At 43.2% G+C, this 17,751-nt stretch overlaps 1 protein-coding gene across 1 annotated transcript; it reads left to right on the forward strand.

The window, feature by feature from the left end:
- Nucleotides 1-1,150: 1,150 nt before the first annotated feature.
- On the forward strand, nucleotides 1,151-12,997 carry LOC140556648 (meprin A subunit beta-like). The gene is made up of 13 exons (XM_072680723.1): nucleotides 1,151-1,207; nucleotides 1,311-1,335; nucleotides 2,752-2,795; nucleotides 4,248-4,335; nucleotides 4,439-4,556; nucleotides 5,013-5,188; nucleotides 6,602-6,820; nucleotides 8,123-8,293; nucleotides 9,482-9,718; nucleotides 10,526-10,972; nucleotides 11,124-11,300; nucleotides 11,452-11,560; nucleotides 12,907-12,997. Exons 1-13 carry the CDS (start codon nucleotides 1,151-1,153, stop codon nucleotides 12,995-12,997), a joined length of 1,959 nt encoding a protein of 652 aa, XP_072536824.1.
- Nucleotides 12,998-17,751: the final 4,754 nt, after the last annotated feature.

The following is a 17,751-nucleotide window of genomic DNA, read 5'->3' on the forward strand; positions in this document are numbered from 1 at the left end:
ACTGATACTCATCAATACTGATATACCATCTCTACTGATACTCGTCAATACCACTATACCATCTCTACTGATACTTGTCAATACCGATACACCATCTCTACTGATACTCGTCAATACCGATATACCATCTCTACTGATACTCATCAATATCGATATACCATCTCTACTGATACTCATCAATACTGATATACCATCTCTACTGATACTCGCCAATACCGATATACCATCTCTACTGATACTCATGAATATCAATATACCATCTCTACTGATACTCATGAATATTAATATATCATTTCTACTGATACTCGTCAATACTGATATTCCATCTCTACCGATATACCATCTCTACTGATACTCATCAGTACTGATATACCATCTCTACTGATACTCATCAATACTGATAGGTCTGCAAGGTCTGGTCCCTGCAGCAACTCCTGTCTCTGTGAGTAGATGCTCTCTAGTATCAACAACACCCTAATCTCCCACCGGTGTGTCGTTGTGTTTGACTGTGTCGTAGCTATAGGTGTTGGCAGGCTTTCTCTCTGTATATTCTGGGGCTGTAAATATAATAAGTCAGGACTGTTCCAGTAGTTAGTAGTTTTGGAGTTTTGGAACCTCCTAAAAGGTCTGAAGGCACTATATTTAAAAAGACCTTCAGTTTAATCCCTGCTGCGTTTACTGTTAACATTTTGGTGAGTCTTAGTGAATGGTCTAGTTTCCCAATGCCTGGCCCAGAATCGGGCCTGATGTTAAGGTTGATTTGCTCTTCCTCAATGTTCTCACAAACAGTCTCCTGATTTCCCAGTAGTGTGTGGTGTATGTGAGAAAATCAGCGAGACTGAACTCGTTATTCATACATATAGAGGAGATTTTTAACCAAACATGGACTTGGGAAGTGGAAGTACTTACACTTCCTATACTGCATGTTTTTGATGACGGCCTGCTGGCTATATGGGTGTGAGATATAGAAGAGTATATAAGTTCAGAAGCAGAGCTGCCAGCTGGGAAACACAGGTTTGTGGATGCTCTCATTAATAACAGTTATGTTGCATGAGATTATACTCATCTACTACTAATAAAACGCTTGCCTTTATGGATCACTGAAGTTTTAGGCTGATGAACAGTCTGTTGATTACTGTTTGCAGGCGCCATGGGTCTCCTTACGGTTCTTCTGCTAGGCTTGGGCATCTCCTTGGTATCATTAATGGTGAGTACACTGGAAAACATCTACTCGATGTTTAACATGTAGTATTTTATAGTGTTAGCCATTGCATGGGGTTACATATGTGAACTGTGTTTCTTCTCCTCAGCCTCAGCCTCAGCCGAGACTAGTGGGTAAGGTATATATCTCATGTATAGACATTTATTATACTGTTATTCCAGTTGTTCCTACAGTGTATCAAAGGTTAACATGTGTAACATGAGCAGTAATGCAGTGTGGTGAAGGTTTGAGAAGCTTCCCTGTAGTCATTGCTTGTCATCTGCTCTTCTTAGATGTTCATGCTGTGAAGGACATCCATGACATAAACAAAGGTAAACCTACTTCGCTACTAAAAGCAGTGGAATGGTTGGTGGTTGGTGTGGCACAACAGATAACACCAGTACCTGCCAGTGAGCTTCCATACCATGTGGGACACTGGGGTTCGATTAGCGGTCTGGGTGGCTATGCTGCGCTACACCAATAAGAGTCAATGGGCCAGACTCCTTACACTATATTGGCCCAGCTCTGTAATACGAGTTACCTTGTAAGTCGCTCTGGATACGAGCGTCAGCTAAATGCCGTAAATGTAAATGTAATGTACCATTCAGTACATCTTCTACATTCACTGGGAAGGCATTTACAGGTCTATACAGGCCTTGTTATACACCAATAAGCACTAAATCTGTGAAATAATGACAAAAGAAGTGACTAACATTGGCTCTCTGGCTGTAATGGCTCCTGTCTGGGAGCTACATGTTAGGCAGTAAGCGTAAGAATCTAAGCAACTTTGACAAGAACCAAATCGTGATGGCCAGACGACTGGGCATCTCAGAACATCTGCAAAACACCAGTCAGGTCTTGCGGTGTGGTCCCAGTATGCAGGGGTCAGTACCTACGCAAAAGTGCTCAGAGTAACAGTAACCGGCAACAGGGTCTTGGCCATCGAAGGTTCACTTTGAGGATTTGGCCAAAGGATCTGCTACTAACATCCTGGTGCCAGATAGCACAGCACACCTTCAGAGGTCTTGTGGAGACCGGACGGGTCTGAGCTGTTTTGGCAGAACGAGAGGGACGTACACAATATTAGGCAGGTGGTTTTAATCTAATGGCTGATTGGCGTACATTGCTATGCTATCTGGGATGGTTTTATGTACGATCTGGACTGTATGCACTGATATGGGAACTGGTGGCCGATTCAATATGTCTGGGTCAGTGAAGACACCGTAGTCGGAAAGACGAATGAGATGGACAGTGGGACTTTGGGTTTGGCCATTGAAACAAATGGGGATGGGCGGAGCAACAGATCATGCTGCAACCAGCCAGCAGAGGCGCTAGACACTGTGACACTGAGAGCCGTTGAGAATTTAGCGTAACATGTCACTGATTTAATTAAAATACAAGGGTTCTTTGACAAAGAGCCTCCTGCCTTCATCAACACTCCTAAAGAGAGCCTGTATCCCCAATAATAGAAGCCAATATTAGTATATTGGGAATTTTTTAGACATGCTACTATTTATTTATTTATTAATTTATTCGTCTATTTTTCACAGATTTCACAGAAAAGTTAAACCTTCAGGAGGGAGATATCAGAGGGGTAAGTCAGATTTCAGTAGAGGATATTGCTTTGCATCATAATAAAAAATTATGATATATATGTGTGTGTATGCGTGTGTGTGTGTGTGTGTATATATATATATAGTTATTCTACAAAACACTTAAATGGACACTGCATTATTTATAGACAAAACTATTTAGCATTACAGGGTGGCAAAGTCAAACTGAGGGAAGCACACATCATAAATTATACAAAAATGAAGGTTTTATTTTAAATAAATATCTATAATCTTATGTAAACTGAGGACATACATAATTCTGAAATGAACAAAGGCATAATCAAATATTACATTTATTTGGGATCACTTTACTTGGATTTGTATATGATATATTTATAAAATGAATATATACCGTGGGGCCAAAAAGTATTTAATCAGCCACTGATTGTGCAAGTTCTCCTACTTAGAAAGATGAGAGAGGTCTGTATTTTTCATCATAGGTAACAGGAAATCACATTGTAGGATTTTATTTGTGTATTATGGTGGAAAATAAGTATTTGTAGTAACATAACCTTTGTTTTCTGTAAGTCTTCACCAGGTTGGCACACACTGTAGCTGGTATTTTGGCCCATTCCTCTATGCAGATCTCCTCTAAAGCAGTGATGTTTTGGGGCTGTCGCTGGGCAACACAGACTTTCAACTCCCTCCACAAATTTCTATGGGGTTGAGGTCTGGAGACTGGCTAGACCACTCCAGGACCTTGAAATGCTTTTTACAGAGCCACTCCTTCATTGCCTGAGCTGTGTTTGGGACCATTGTCATGCTGGAAGACCCAGCCACGTTCCATCTTTTGGCCTAAAATCTCATAGTTGAAGTGTACCAATGATTAAAATGACAGACCTCTCTCATCTTTCTAAGTAGGAGAACTTGCACAATCAGTGGCTGACTAAATACTTTTTAGCCCCACTGTATTTATATTTAGTTTGGTGTTAGCAGAATGTCAGGTTATCCTCTACGATGCAATGGACCTCTACAATGGACCATTCAAGTAAACTGTTACCAATTTATTTTAGATGCAAATGCCATGTTGGTCATGTACTGATGAAAAATGCTGATATCACTCTTTAAGAAATGGTATTTGCTGGGGCACCGAGTGGTCCAGAGGACTATGGTGCTGTTACTATGATCAGAGGAACGCTGGTCGGCAGCAGAGGCCCTGAGAGAGCACAATTGGCCTTGCTCTCTCCCCACATCGCTTCGCTGCCGTGCTGGCCATCACTTGCCGTCACTGATTGCCCGTTGATGTTGAATGGGTAGCAGTTCGGGAAATGAGAGCATGAATCAGAGGGGGCGTCTTGCTCCAAACTCACTAGTGTCGAACAACGTACGAGTTGGTTAATTGGCGATCCAAATTGGGGAGGACTCATATCATGCATTTCAGCTCCCTCATGTTTGAACAAACGCTATTGAAACATGTTAAACCTTTCTCTTAGGACAATATTGGACTTTCAAGGAGTGCAGTTCTAGGGGACCAGTACCGGTGGAATGGATATGTCCCCTATGTGCTCCATAGAAACCTCAGTAAGGAAATGAATGGTTTGCTAAATGCACTACTTTGACATTTAACTATGTTTGTATTGACTGTGGATGAAAGTGCCTTGTTTTTGATGGATCACTCTTTCAGGCATGAACGTCAAAGGTGTTATTTTAAGAGCCTTCGAGCAGATAAGGCTGAAAACGTGTGTCGACTTTAAGCCCCGGACAACAGAAAAAGACTACATCTCTGTGGAATCGCAATCTGGGTACAGTAAGCCAGATACTGCAGGTTGCTAAAGGAGGGACTGGGTGGCGGGGGGTGGGGGGATTTATCATTGAAAGAAAGACCAGTTGTCCTTTCACTAAAGGACACAATACTATTACATTCTGCTCTTCACATTTCCCAGCTCAGCAATGCTACAGCACCCCTGAAGTCGAGAGGGTAGAAGGCCTTGCTTAAGGGTCCAACATTGGCAGCTTAGCAGACCAGGGTTTCAAACCCACAACCTTGTGTGATAACCCCAGCGTAATATGTCAGACAAGAAACCTGCTAGACCTACAAAGTTTGCTACCTAGCTACACAACTAGCTAGCAAACTTTGGGTTGGCTACAGGGTTGGGGGAGGGCTACAGGCTAGGGAGGCCTGCAGACAAGAAGTTTTAAAAAGGTTTGAAGTGCTGAAGACCTTCTTTTACTATGGCTGTCACTCACTGTTTTTTCAGGTGCTGGTCATATATTGGGAAGATTGGTGGGAAGCAGCAGCTCTCTATCGGAGAAGGGTGCGGATATATCGCCATTGTGGAGCACGAGTTTCTTCACAGTCTGGGCTTCTTTCACGAACAGAGCCGTTACGATCGGGACGACTACGTGACAATCGTTACAGAAAACATCATTGCAGGTCATTGCCACGTTCCTAAAACCTTTTAACATGTCTTAACTCTTCTTTATCATTACCAAGTACCAAGTACTTTATCATATAAGTACCAAGTGTGGGTAAATGAGAGCATGTTTACGAACTAACCGACCTTTTAATACGAGCTTGCATGACGTTACTACATTGCTAGTAACACCAAAGGCCCTATTTTATCGATCTTTTGGCGTGCCGCCAACCATGCACCACACAGCTTGATTTAGGGCGTGTTGGTGTGGCTTTGCTATGGTAACGACGAGAAAACTACGCCTCGCACGGCTCGAAACTCGCAAATAATAAGCCAGTAATAAACCAATCAGTGTGTCGCTCGCCATTCCCTTTAGACAACGCACGTGGAATGCGTGGGTGTAAGATAGCAACGAGCATTGCGCCGGGCGTTTTTTTTTTGCAGCATAGCGTACAAATATTTTCTATACAGAATTGGTTGCATCCAGTTAAACTTATTGGTTTATCTGGCATGGACCTCACTTTTAAGCACAGCTCACATGCTTAAGGTCAGGACTTTGGGAAGGCCATTTCAAAGCTTATTATTAGCCTGCTTTATTCATTCCACAAGCACATTTGTTGTTGTTGTGTTTGGGGACATTGTCCTGTTGGAACTCCAATTAGATTCCCCCAAAAGAGGTCGTTTTCCTTCTTCGTTATTCCATCCACTTTGTGCACTGGAACAGGTCCAGAAACCCTAAGATCATGTTGCTACCACCACCATGCTTAACTGTTGGTAGAGTGTCGTCTCAGCTTTACTACTCCAAACATCTATGTCTTTCTTCAGAAGGCTCTTTCTTTGTTCGTGTGATCGGCTGCAAACTTCAATCGGGCTTGAAGCTGTCATTTTTGGGACAGGGGCTTCTTTCTTGGACGACAGCCTCTCAGTCCATGGTGTCAGTGACACTGGTGTTCCAGCAGCTTCCAGTTCATGGCCTTGGTGGTTCTTGGGTTGTTGTTGACCATCTAACCAATTTGCTCTCAGCTAAGGGTGACAATTTGGGTCTTCTTGGGTCTTCTGACTTTGGCAAAGTAGCTACACATCCAACAACTTGAACTTATGTTTGAACAGATGATCATTCCCAACTTGGTGTGACTTGATTGAGGTCAGTTCAATTTCCGTCTGGACTTACCAGAGAAGCAGGTAGCAGGCTCTTCTGAATTTGTGTTTGTCTTGACATTATCACTACATTATCATTACTGCTATTATAACAACAAATGGCTCAGTCAGTTAGTGCTGGTCTCCCATATCAGGAAGACCAAGTTTAAGCCTACTTTGGGGAGAGTCATGTTACATGGAGAGTATGAATATACCACAGTTAACCATTTTCTACAAGCTTGCACTTGTATAACTGAATCTACATTACATATTTCTCTGCATTTCTGTGTTTCCAGAAATGATGAACAACTTCTTTCAGGTACCTGCGCAGGAAAGCACCACTCAGGGAACCCCGTATGACTACAGGTCTGTGATGCACTATAGACAAGATGCTTTCAGCAATGGTAATGGGAACACAATCATCACCAAAGACCCTCAGTTCCAAGGTGTGATCGGTCAGCGCTATGACCTGAGCCCTACAGATGCATTCGAGCTCAACAGGCTTTATAAATGCAGTATGTACCGTTTATGCTAATTTTGTAGTAATTATTAATAACTTTAAATTAATGCCTGTCTTGAGCTGTGGCATATCGCTATGCCTTGATCTTATTTTTCATCATTTCAGTCTGTTATGGTCTAGAATTGAGCTGTTAAGCAGTTACAAATAGGAAATAAACAGAGTTTTATCAATGGCCTCTCTGTTTTCCACTGCAGGCCCAAATGGTTACTAAGGCTGTGCCGTACCGTCCTGTAGACCAGTTACAGTTTCTTTTTCAATTTGCTTTGTTGCTTAATCAGGACCAGGAAGTGCATGGTGCCTCATGATAATTATGCAGCAGTTTCGTCCTTTAGTCTTGCTACAAAAGCTAATGTAGCTTCCTAATACTAGCTATTCATCCTTTAGTGTTGTAAAATCTGCATGCATGAATCACACTAGTCTCAAATTATGCCAGGGAGGCCATTTCATAGATGCAGGATGCCAAATAATGCTGGGTGAGTCTGTTTGAAACGAACTGAAAGAGATATAGGAGCATGTCTGACAACTTTTGCATGTTAGCACTACGTTTACAATGTTAGCCTACTTTGTGCGTTGTGTGTTTGGGGACATTGTCCTCTCGGAACTCCAATTAGGTCCCCCCAAAAAGAGGTTGTTTTCCTTCTACGTTATTCCATCCACTTTGTGCACTGTAACAGTTCCCTAAGATCATGTTCCTACCACCACCATGCTTAACTGTTGGTGGAGTGTCGTCTTACAATAGCTAAAGCCATGGTCCTGACATAAAATATGATATACAGTTACAAAATCATGAACACAGGCCATTGTGTTCGGTCCTGCAGGGCAGAAGAAGCCAGTAAGTGTCAGAAACTGCCATGCATTCAATAAGTGGAATATATAAACAGTCATGTGAAAAAGTAAGTACACCTTAATGGAAACCTTTGTCTTATTTAACATATTTAAACATCTGGAAATTTGATAATATAACCAAAAACATAAATTAAACTGAAATGTAGATACAGAAATACACCTCCACATTTATTACTACCTAAATGCCTACAATTAGAATCAGTTTTCAAGACTTTTTTTTATGTCAAAACTAAAACGAATTAAGGCATGAAGGCTTTGTGTCCTCTCTAGCAGAAATGCTAGCTAGATATACTGAATATGTATCAATAACATGATCAGATATTTGCTGATACTTGTTTAATTAATCAGTTTTTAAAGGTTTAAGCAGTACTACTTTTGCCTGCTCTCAGTGTCTATCATTTGTTGCTGTGTTTGTGTGTTCCAGAGTAATGTTCTGTCTGCCTTATAACAGATTCGCCCATCTCCTTTTTGGACCACTGTAGCTTTGAACTCAGCTTGTGTGAGATGGCTACATGCTCTTCTACTGGTAATGGCTGGAAAATGACAAACAGGGTATCTGGAGGTCCATTAAATGACCATTCGAACCCGCAGTCCACAGGTGAGGATTCCAGTTGTAGAGGGAATTCATAGATGTTGTTGTGTTCAGGTTCATCAGATATGTGTTACTCAATCATAACCTTGATCCCTATCCCTTGGTCCCTATCATTGATTTTCATTTCTTTTTTTTACTACAATCATTTTCTCCTGTTTCACTATCAAAGATAATGAAGCCCAATCAAAGGATGCTGCTTATAAAAACTACCTAGGGTCTTAATTTAGCGGTCTTTAGGCGAGCCGCCAACCATGCACCACGCAGCTAGAAACGAGCAAAAGGCATGTACTAAGACTCCTAATTAATCATGGGCAATAACCCATTCAGCCATTCCCTTTAAGAGCCAGGTGCGGTCTGACTTTGGCAGATTGCTATTTCAATGTGTTGGGCTGCACACGCCTGTGGTGCCAATTTACTGCCAAGATAGCAACGAACATCTGACTGTTGAAGTCTGCCTAGATTGTTTTCAGTCAGTGGAGCTCCTGTGTTTTCCGTTGCCAAGATAGCGCCACGCCAAAAATTTACCTGAACACACCTCATTTTGAGACCACCACGCCCATCAGCGTAGATGTATTGAAAAGCCCCGCTGCCATTTAAACGACGCAGCCGGAAGGCATGAAAATAGACTGTTTGCGGGGTGTAAGATAGCAATGAGCATCGCAACGCTCCTTGCACAGGGTGTAAGATAGGGCCCTTACTGTTAATATTAAGAGTATTTCCATCTAACCACATAGGAGAGGCTTTGGTGGCATTTTGCCTTTAGACTTTAGTCTTAGTGAAATCAGTGTTGAATAAGGCTCAGTGATCCCATCAAGGGAAATTCTTATTTCTCAGAAGACTCAGAAGACTTCCACAGTTGCTTTAGTAGTATGTTTTGGGTCCACAGCTGACATGTTCATGTGGGGCCTGTAAGGGTAGTCCAACTGTGAACCAGATAGTTTTGTTCTAGGGTTCCACGTTGGCCCCACATATGGATGCCCACCAGGGTCAGTGATGGGAGCAGGAGAGGTTAAACATGGGCCTCATTTGGGATGTACACTGCATACAGGGCCTGGATGAGACCCATGTGAGATTAAGGTGGGATGTAATGATGGGTAAAAACACATGTACAAACTCATTCAGAGCCAATGCCCACCTGAGAGCCATCTTTCCCACATGGCTGGGTTCCTAGTTCTAGTCCTAAAGTTACTGCTTGTTGTGGATGCTGCTTATGTGTACTGTCGTCTGCAGGGCTGTTTTTTTTCATGCACTTTAGTACGGAGGGTGGACAGGAAGGACACTCAGGTGTACTGGAGAGCAAGAAGATGACCCCTCAAAGAACCTGCCACGTCCAGTGTCTGGAGTTCTTCTACTATCACAGTGGGAATACGACGGACCAGCTCAACATCTGGATCAGAGAGTACCAGGATCGAAGTGACACCAAAGGATCCCTTAGGCTTATGGGTCAGATTACAGGTGAGTTCCAGTTAGCTGATGATAAACCTTAAAAATATTTACATGCCTCAAAAGGGTGTTGTCTCACAGCTTCCATAAGGGACAATAAAATAATACAGGTGCCAATTGAACCCTTCCCCTTAATTACTGTTAAATTCTTCAGGGAAAGTAAACATCTGTAGCTCTTCCCATTGCATAGCCCAGCTTAGAAAGCTGAGGTCAGAGCACAGGGTCAGGCATGCTACTGCACCCCTGAAGTAAAGTGGGTTAAGGGTCTTGCTCAAGGGCCCAAAAGTGGTAGCTTTGTGAATCAGGGTATCAAGCCGACAACCCTGTGATCTATAACCCAGCGCTCTAACCACTGAGCCCCCACAGCCAAAAGCTCTCCCCATTGCATAGCCCAGCTTAGAAAACTGAGGTCAGAGCACAGGGTCAGCCATGCTACTGCACCCCTGAAGCAGGGAGGGTTAAGGACCTTACTCATGGGCCCTACTCAAGGGCCCAACAGCGGCAGCATAGTATATGTGGGTATTGACCCCACAACCCTGTGATCACTAACCTAGCGCTCTAACCACTGAACCCCCACAGCCAAAAGCTCTCCCCATTGCATAGCGCAGCTTAGAAAGCTGAGGTCAGAGCACAGGATCAGCCGTGCTACTGCACCCCTGAAGCAGGGAGGGTTAAGGACCTTACTCATGGGCCCTACTCATAGTATTGGTAGGTATGGACCCCACAACCCTGTGACCAATAACCCAAGGCTGTTAGCACTGAGCCCTTATGGCCTGATGTATCTACAGTCATTCCGAAATCTTAATAAACTGTTTTTAGGACCTCCCACTGATCGCTGGCAGCTCCATTACGTGACACTAGACGCGAGTAAGCCATTCCAGGTGGAATTTGAAGGGCGGAAAGGGGCTGGATATTCCAGTGGAGGCTTCTCCGTGGATGATGTCAACCTGTCAGAGTCAGAGTGTCCTCATAGCATATGGCAGATCAAGAACTTCACGGAGATTTGGAACGCCTCCACACCCGGCTCTTACATGTACAGCCCGCTGTATTACTCACCCGAAGGCTACCGATATCAGATAATTCTGCAGCTGAATTCTAACTACTTTTCCATCTACGTGCGGCTGGTGTCTGGCATCTATGATGAGCAGCTACAGTGGCCTTGCCCATGGAGACAAGTGACGTTCATGCTGCTGGACCAGAACCCCGACATCCAGAAGCGCATGTCCATCCAAGACAGCCTCACAACTGACCCGGCTGAGATGTTCGGTGAGAACTTTCACCTTTTGCTAGACCATCTTGCTGCTTGATGTGTAAAAGCCCAATTTAGCTTTTAACTGTACTGCGCTGTACATCTGTACAACTGTCTGTACAACTGTTGTACAACTGTTCAACTGTCGTACTTACTATTGCATTTCAGAAGGATTTTACTTCTGGGACAAACCCAGTGAAGTTGGAACTCAAGTAACCACCAAAGATAATGAGATTGTATACATGTCTTTTGGGATGGGCTTCAGTAGGGTCGTGCAAAAAGCACGCCTCAAAGACAGAGATTTTGACAAAGGTGGTGAGCTCATTCTTCTCTTCAGCATGCAAGGTAGGACTTCACTTTACACTTTACTTTTTAGAAATGTCCGTTTTAGTGCTATTCTAAGGATGTATGTTTAATATTATTTTTGTTTCTATTAAAATCTTTCACATTTCTACTAATAATGAAAGTATTTTGTGTTGGTGTGATTGTGGTTTAGATATCTCAGCACTGCAGCAGAGGGATTCTTCGCCCTGCCCCAACGTAATCGTGAAGAACTTCAATGTCTCTCTGAATCGGGATGCTCAGGACCAACCCTGCTCAACACAGTGAGCGCCCAAACAAGCTTTGCTGTTTGTGTAATGCATTTAGAGTGTGTATAATGGTGAGGTGGTAAACACCCATCAGTCATAACAGTCATATTAAATAGGCCCCCCACGTGCCAACAAAACAGCTCGAACTCGCGCATAGGGCCATTGACCCTACAAGATCTCTGCACTCAGCACTAAGACTTTAGCAGCAATTCCTTTAAGTCCTGTAAGTTGTGAAGTGAGACCTCCATGGATCACATCAGGGAGCCTTGGGCGCCCATGACCTTTTTTGCTGCTCACAATTTAAGCAATTTAAGATATGATTTGTATACATATTTCAGTTCAGTATTTAAGTATTTTGGGCACTAAAACAACTCACTATTCTTTTAAAAAGTGTTGTGCTTTTTTATGCTAATTTGAGTTTGAGAATTAAATGAGATACTGCAGGTTGTATTTTTATAAGAGGAGTGTATTTTTTCAACAAGAAAATTGGAAGAAAAAGAGAGAAAATTATGAAAACAAGAAATAAAACTGAATAAAAAGTTGAGAAGGTTGAGAGTCCTGTAATTTTCATTTTTCCACTCTTATTAAGTATTTTGCAACCACTTAGGAGCATTTATGCAGGCTTATAAGATATATGACTGCAATAAATAAGCAAACCTTTCTCCCCTTCTTTTTCCTCCAGAACTGTCACGACATATATAGTGACCACGAGCACGTACAGCAGGTACACCTTCTTCCACTGTGGTATTTTCACCAAAAAATGTGGCATTACTTTTCTTGGATGGTCCATTACAGATGCCTTTTAGATGCTCACCTGACACTGAACTTGCATTCAACTGAAAGCCTATTAAATACAGCTGAACTCTGAATGTCACTGACTGTCTACTAAACCCTAACCCTTTACCATAACCTTAACCTTGATTCAGCCCTAAGTCTGAACCCCGACCTTAACCCTGACCTCGACCTAAACCTTAAATCTAATCCTACACCTAACCCTAAAGGCTAATGGCACGGTTAAGGTTAGGGTTACATTCAATAGACAGTCATTTACATTCAACTTAGGGTTCCGTTAAATTTAATAGGTTTTCAGCTGAATGTTCTTCAGCTTCATCAGTTCATCTACGAGGCATCGTACAATAGACCTTTCAAGTAAAGTGATACCAGAAATTCTGGCCAACGTTTGGCTTACTCTACCTGACACACTTAATAAAATGAACCAAAAAAAATAAAGAAGGTCCGAAAGCTGTTGGAGGACTATTGGAGCACCCCTTTGTGGAAAATCCTCAGCCTCATGTGAATTGGTGAGTAGGGCAGGATTTCTCTTGGCGGCGTTCTCATTGTCTTTATCTCTTCTCTTGCAGTGAGTGCTGGGGGTTCTTTTGTTCCAGCGCTAACATCGTGCACCCTTCAGTCGTCCTCCTGCTGGCTTTGGTTCTACTGGTAGTGAACTAGCAGCCAAAATCTGCAAAGCCAGCCCAGTAGAGCTTTTATTGGCCACCCATTAGCCATTATGCACCAATCACTGTGGTTAATAATGTGGTTCTGGCTGGTTTACTTGATTTGATCTGTTTGCGTTACTCTTTCATGGAAAACTACTCTGTTGAATATAGGCTACAGGACATGTGGTGGGTTTTGGTGTTGAAGTTGATACATAAAATATGATTCTTTTATTTTCTTGAAATCAAAAATAGCACATTTCCTTTCCCACCTGATTGATGCTTTCAAGATTAAAGTTACACTGCATACTCATATGGCTTTTCCTGTTGATTTTAGAGGCTTGAGTGAATGACCTTTGGGTAATAGTGTTTTTTAAGGTGCCAAATAATGAAAATGTCTTGAGTATTTGAGTTGCTCCTACTTACCACCCTGTTATTTCACCTCTAAATAAAATGCTTATTTTTCTAATAGTTTCTACATAAAATTTAAATAAAAAAAACATAACTAGTAAAAAAATACTTGAGTTTAGCTCCAGTTTGATTCAACTAAGGTAAAGATGCATGTATCTGTCACTGTACAGCAAAATGTGTCCTCCACATTTGACCCAGAGTGGTGGGCAGCCAACAGCCAGGAAGGAGAGAGGGTAAAGGGCCTTGCTCAAGGGCCCAACAATGGCAGTCTGCCAAGCCTGGGTATCGAACCCACAACCCTGTCATCAACAGCCTGGAGCTCTACCCGCTGAGCCAGACTGGTACAGGTAGTTCAGTTTGTTTTCGAGGGAACGTACAATGCAGAAAAGAGATGGTAAAAGCCTAGGCCTCGGCTAGCGTTAGCCTTTAGCCTAGCACAGATCTCCATTTGCTCTCATGCTTTTGCTTTGATACGTACCGAATTTAAGCTCTGCTTTTGCAGACACAGTCACCCGTATTCCAGTAACTACCTGAGTCTGCTAGAGTGATGAAATGCTATCAAAAGGGGTGGCTCTATGGATCCAGGAAATTTGCTGTATTATTGCAAAGATGTCAAAAGATATGGGCCACTCTGAACTCCAGTTCCTCCACTGGCAGGTGGTGTCTGGCAGCCCCCAGAGCATGATGCTACCACCACCGTGCTTAACAGTTGGTACAGTGTTCTTAGGATTTAAATGCTCCCTTTAGAAGACTTTTTCTTTGTCAGTGTGGTTCAGCTGCCAAATTTAGACGAGCTTGAAGGTGCAGGAGCTTCTTTCTTGGATGGCAGCCTCTAGCCACTTAGTGTTCCAGCAGCAAGCATAGCAGGCCTGTGTCCTGGTGGTTCTTGGGTTGTTTTGACACTGTATGTACAATTCTGACAATTCTACAGTTCAGACAACAAAAAAAAAAACCCTCAAATGTATGTTTTTATTCCATTAAAATGGGTTTGGCTTAAAGTATGGTTTAAGGAAATCACTGAAAGCCCAATATTGTATCTCCCAGAGTACTGCATATGTTACAGCCCAGGACCACCAGATGGCAGTCTGCCACCATGGACCGATCAGATTTCTCTGGAGGAAAAGGAAGACATCATTATTCCATTTTCCAAAGATGTTTAACTGCTTAATAAATAACTGTAGTAAACTGAAGCCACTGATCCATGGAATCCTTCTCTTCCGTTCATTACTACAAGGCCTACCTCAAGAATGGCTCAGTTCTAAGTAGGGATTTGCAGTTCCATAGCTTATGAGTCCGAGATGGGCATCAGGGGCTGGAGTCCAGCACAGTTTGCTGCTTTCTCTGCTCTAAGAAACCTCCTAAACCTGGCAATTAACAGGCGAGTTGGATCAGGTGTGATTAAGCAGAAAAGGCCCCAAACTGTGGAGGAACCTCCAGGCTCACCAGGACCGGAATTGCCCGGAGTTCAGTGCAGAAAAATAGGTTTCCATTGGACTTCAGGTTTGATCAGTAGACTGCCTTCTGCTGCAACAGCCGAACATCCTAATGTGATGTGTGTCCGTGAAAACCCTTAAGGTCTTAAGAACTTGCTACTTACTTGAAAATGGGACCCTTCCCGGGTTCTTCCCCGTCACATACATCTACGACAAACATGGTTTTCTTTATGGAACCATGGCATTGCTCAAAGAACCGTCTAAAGTGGTCTAGCGGGTCAAGGTGCTGCAACTGTGACCTGAGAATCACTGGTTCGAATCCCAGGTCATGCTGCCATCAGCAGCCGGAGCCTGAGAGAGCACAGCTGGCCTTGCTATCTCCAGTAGGATAGATGGCTCTATCCCTCTTTCTCCCCGCTGGCTAGCTGGCACGCGTGTCTGCTAGCCGATGCATCAGAGCTATCAGAGTACTAAATGTCTACCTCCAGGTTGACTGGTTGACTGGTGACATTGCATCGCAAAGAGGCGATGGCTGGTCGTGACTGTTTCTGCTAGAGAGACAGTCATTTGTAAGATTTCATTCCTGGTCATTTCGGAACGTTTCTATTGGTCCGTTCGTCATGTAATATGGCTGACCGGTGTATATCGACTCTGCATATAACCAGCTAAGTGTGTACGTGCATCAGATCTTGCCTACTTTACTAGACAAGCTTGCATTGATGTGTGTTGTCCGGACCACCATGATGAAAAACCGTTAGTTACAGAAAGTAAAGCAGAAATTATGTTCATGTTCGTGTGCTTTTTACATCCAGAAGTGAACTCCGATCTGATCTGGTCACGCTGGGGATGAATTTTAGCGGAAAGAGTGAACAGAAAGTAGATCCAGATAGTATCCGGATACGAAACTCATGTTCATGCCAGGTGTAAACTGGCTCTACCAGCCTAAAATTATTGACATATTTAAATCAGTTTTGCTTCTTACCAGGAAAAGGTTGGTTAAAAAAAATTGTATCACCAACACCACATATAAATAGAGGGAAAAGCTCAGACTGTAAAACATGCCAATGTTCCTACCTCGACCACATTTGCCTTTAAAGTCACGTCAAAGGTTGCATACACCGATCAGCCATAACATTAAAACCACTGAGAGGTGAATTGAATAACACAATAATGATCTGGTTCTGATGACACCTATCAAGGGGTTGGATCTACAAATTAGACAGCAAGTGAACAGTCAGCTCTTGAAGTTGATACCTTGGAAGCAGGAGGCATGTCTTAAACATCAGGCAGGCCTTGTGGGGTGTTCCCAGGGTGCAGCGGACATTACCTACCAACATTTTGTACTGTACGTGTTCTTACTGGAGCCCAGACGGGGTTCCATCGTTATAGCGCACCCATCATAGGCCCAGAGTTGAGTGTACAGCCCAGTTGGGGCACATGTTTAACCCATCCTGGTCCCATCACTGACCCTGGTGGGCATCTATCTGTGGGGCCAACATGGCTTTCTAGTTCCCGGTTGGGCTAACCATACAGGCCCTACATGGACATGTCTGAGCTATTTGTAATGGAGATGTGGGCGTGTGTTGAACAAGGAACTAAAAGTGCTTCTTGTAGTTGGCAACATTTTTTAAATTATGCAGATTTTTCGTCACTTATGAAGAAAGGAATATTAGGTTTCATTGCAGGAGGAAAAGACACAGCAGGATTAGTCAGTTTGCAAACAAGAAAATCCTGCTGAGTCCTACACCTGCAACCTCCCGTGCCCCATATAGTTGGCTAGAAAAAGAAACGTTTCCTAAACGTTTGTTTCCTGGAACAAAAAGCACGTATGGGCTCCAATTTTATGTCCCATTAAACAATTATAAGACCGGTTGGAGGTTGTACATGGTGTGTTTCAGGAGTTGTCCATCTTTGATCTGTTCATGATTTCTCATTTCTATTATTTACACTGAAAAATGTGGAAATGTGTCCAATGGGTCGATCATATTCTGAAAACGCTAACCCTGAAGACGATAACTCAGCTCAACTAATTTTTCCAAACTTAGTTAAACACCTTTAAACACCATCAGAAGAAATCTTTCCCTGCATCCTCACCCCAAAATTCAGCATCAGACATTGCCTAAGGAACACCTAAACAAGTCCCGTGGACTGATGAGGTTAATATGGAACAATTCGGCTGCAATGATCATGGCTGCACAATTTCATTAAAAAGAGTCCCTCAAGGTTCTATGTTAGGACCTATGGCGCTGATGGTAATTACGACAGTAATGTAGTGTGGGCTACAGGGTCTAAAGGGCTAAGCACCGGGGTGAATCGGTCATGCTTTGGGTTTGTGCTGCAGCCAGTGGCATGGAGAACAGTTCACTGCTGGAGGGAAGAATGGATTCAATAAAATACCAGCAAGGGAAGCAACACTGTGGTAGCGAAGCTGCACCAGGCCGGCGTGCTGCTAATGCTGCTAATGCTGCTAATGCTGCTAACTAATGGTAGTTGACATGCTATCGTCATGGACTTTGACACACCCATTAATGCCACAGTCCGTCTTCACACCTCTTCCCCTTACAGTAATATTACAAGCAAGGAGACCCAACCTCAGCTTACCTAAGATTACACCTCCTCTTAGCAGCACAGCTACTCGTTAGCTTTGTAGCTAAATGTAGTCCTCAGACCGTCAGTACCATACATTTACATTTACATTTATGGCATTTAGCTGACGCTCTTATCCAGAGCGACTTGCAAAGGGTTCTTATAATACAGAGAAGGGCCAGTGTAGTGTTAGGAGTCTTGCCCAAGGACTCTTATTGGTGTAACGCAGCCCAGTCTCCCACATGGTGCAGTGGTGGCTCAGCGGTTAGAGTGCCGGGCTGTCGATAACAGGGTTGTGGGTTCGATACTGGGTTCGATACCCGGGCTTGGCAAGCTGCCA

Source organism: Salminus brasiliensis, chromosome 5 (assembly GCF_030463535.1).
Source record: "Salminus brasiliensis chromosome 5, fSalBra1.hap2, whole genome shotgun sequence".
Taxonomy (NCBI): Eukaryota; Metazoa; Chordata; class Actinopteri; order Characiformes; family Bryconidae; genus Salminus; species Salminus brasiliensis.

Coding starts and splice junctions, on each gene's coding strand:
- LOC140556648 (XM_072680723.1), top strand. CDS start 1,151: ATGGGTCTCCTTACGGTTCTTCTGCTAGGCTTGGGCATCTCCTTGGTA. Junction 1,336..2,751: donor GCCTCAGCCGAGACTAGTGG/GTAAGGTATATA, acceptor TATTTTTCACAG/ATTTCACAGAAAAGTTAAAC. Junction 11,561..12,906: donor GACCAACCCTGCTCAACACA/GTGAGCGCCCAA, acceptor CTTCTCTTGCAG/TGAGTGCTGGGGGTTCTTTT.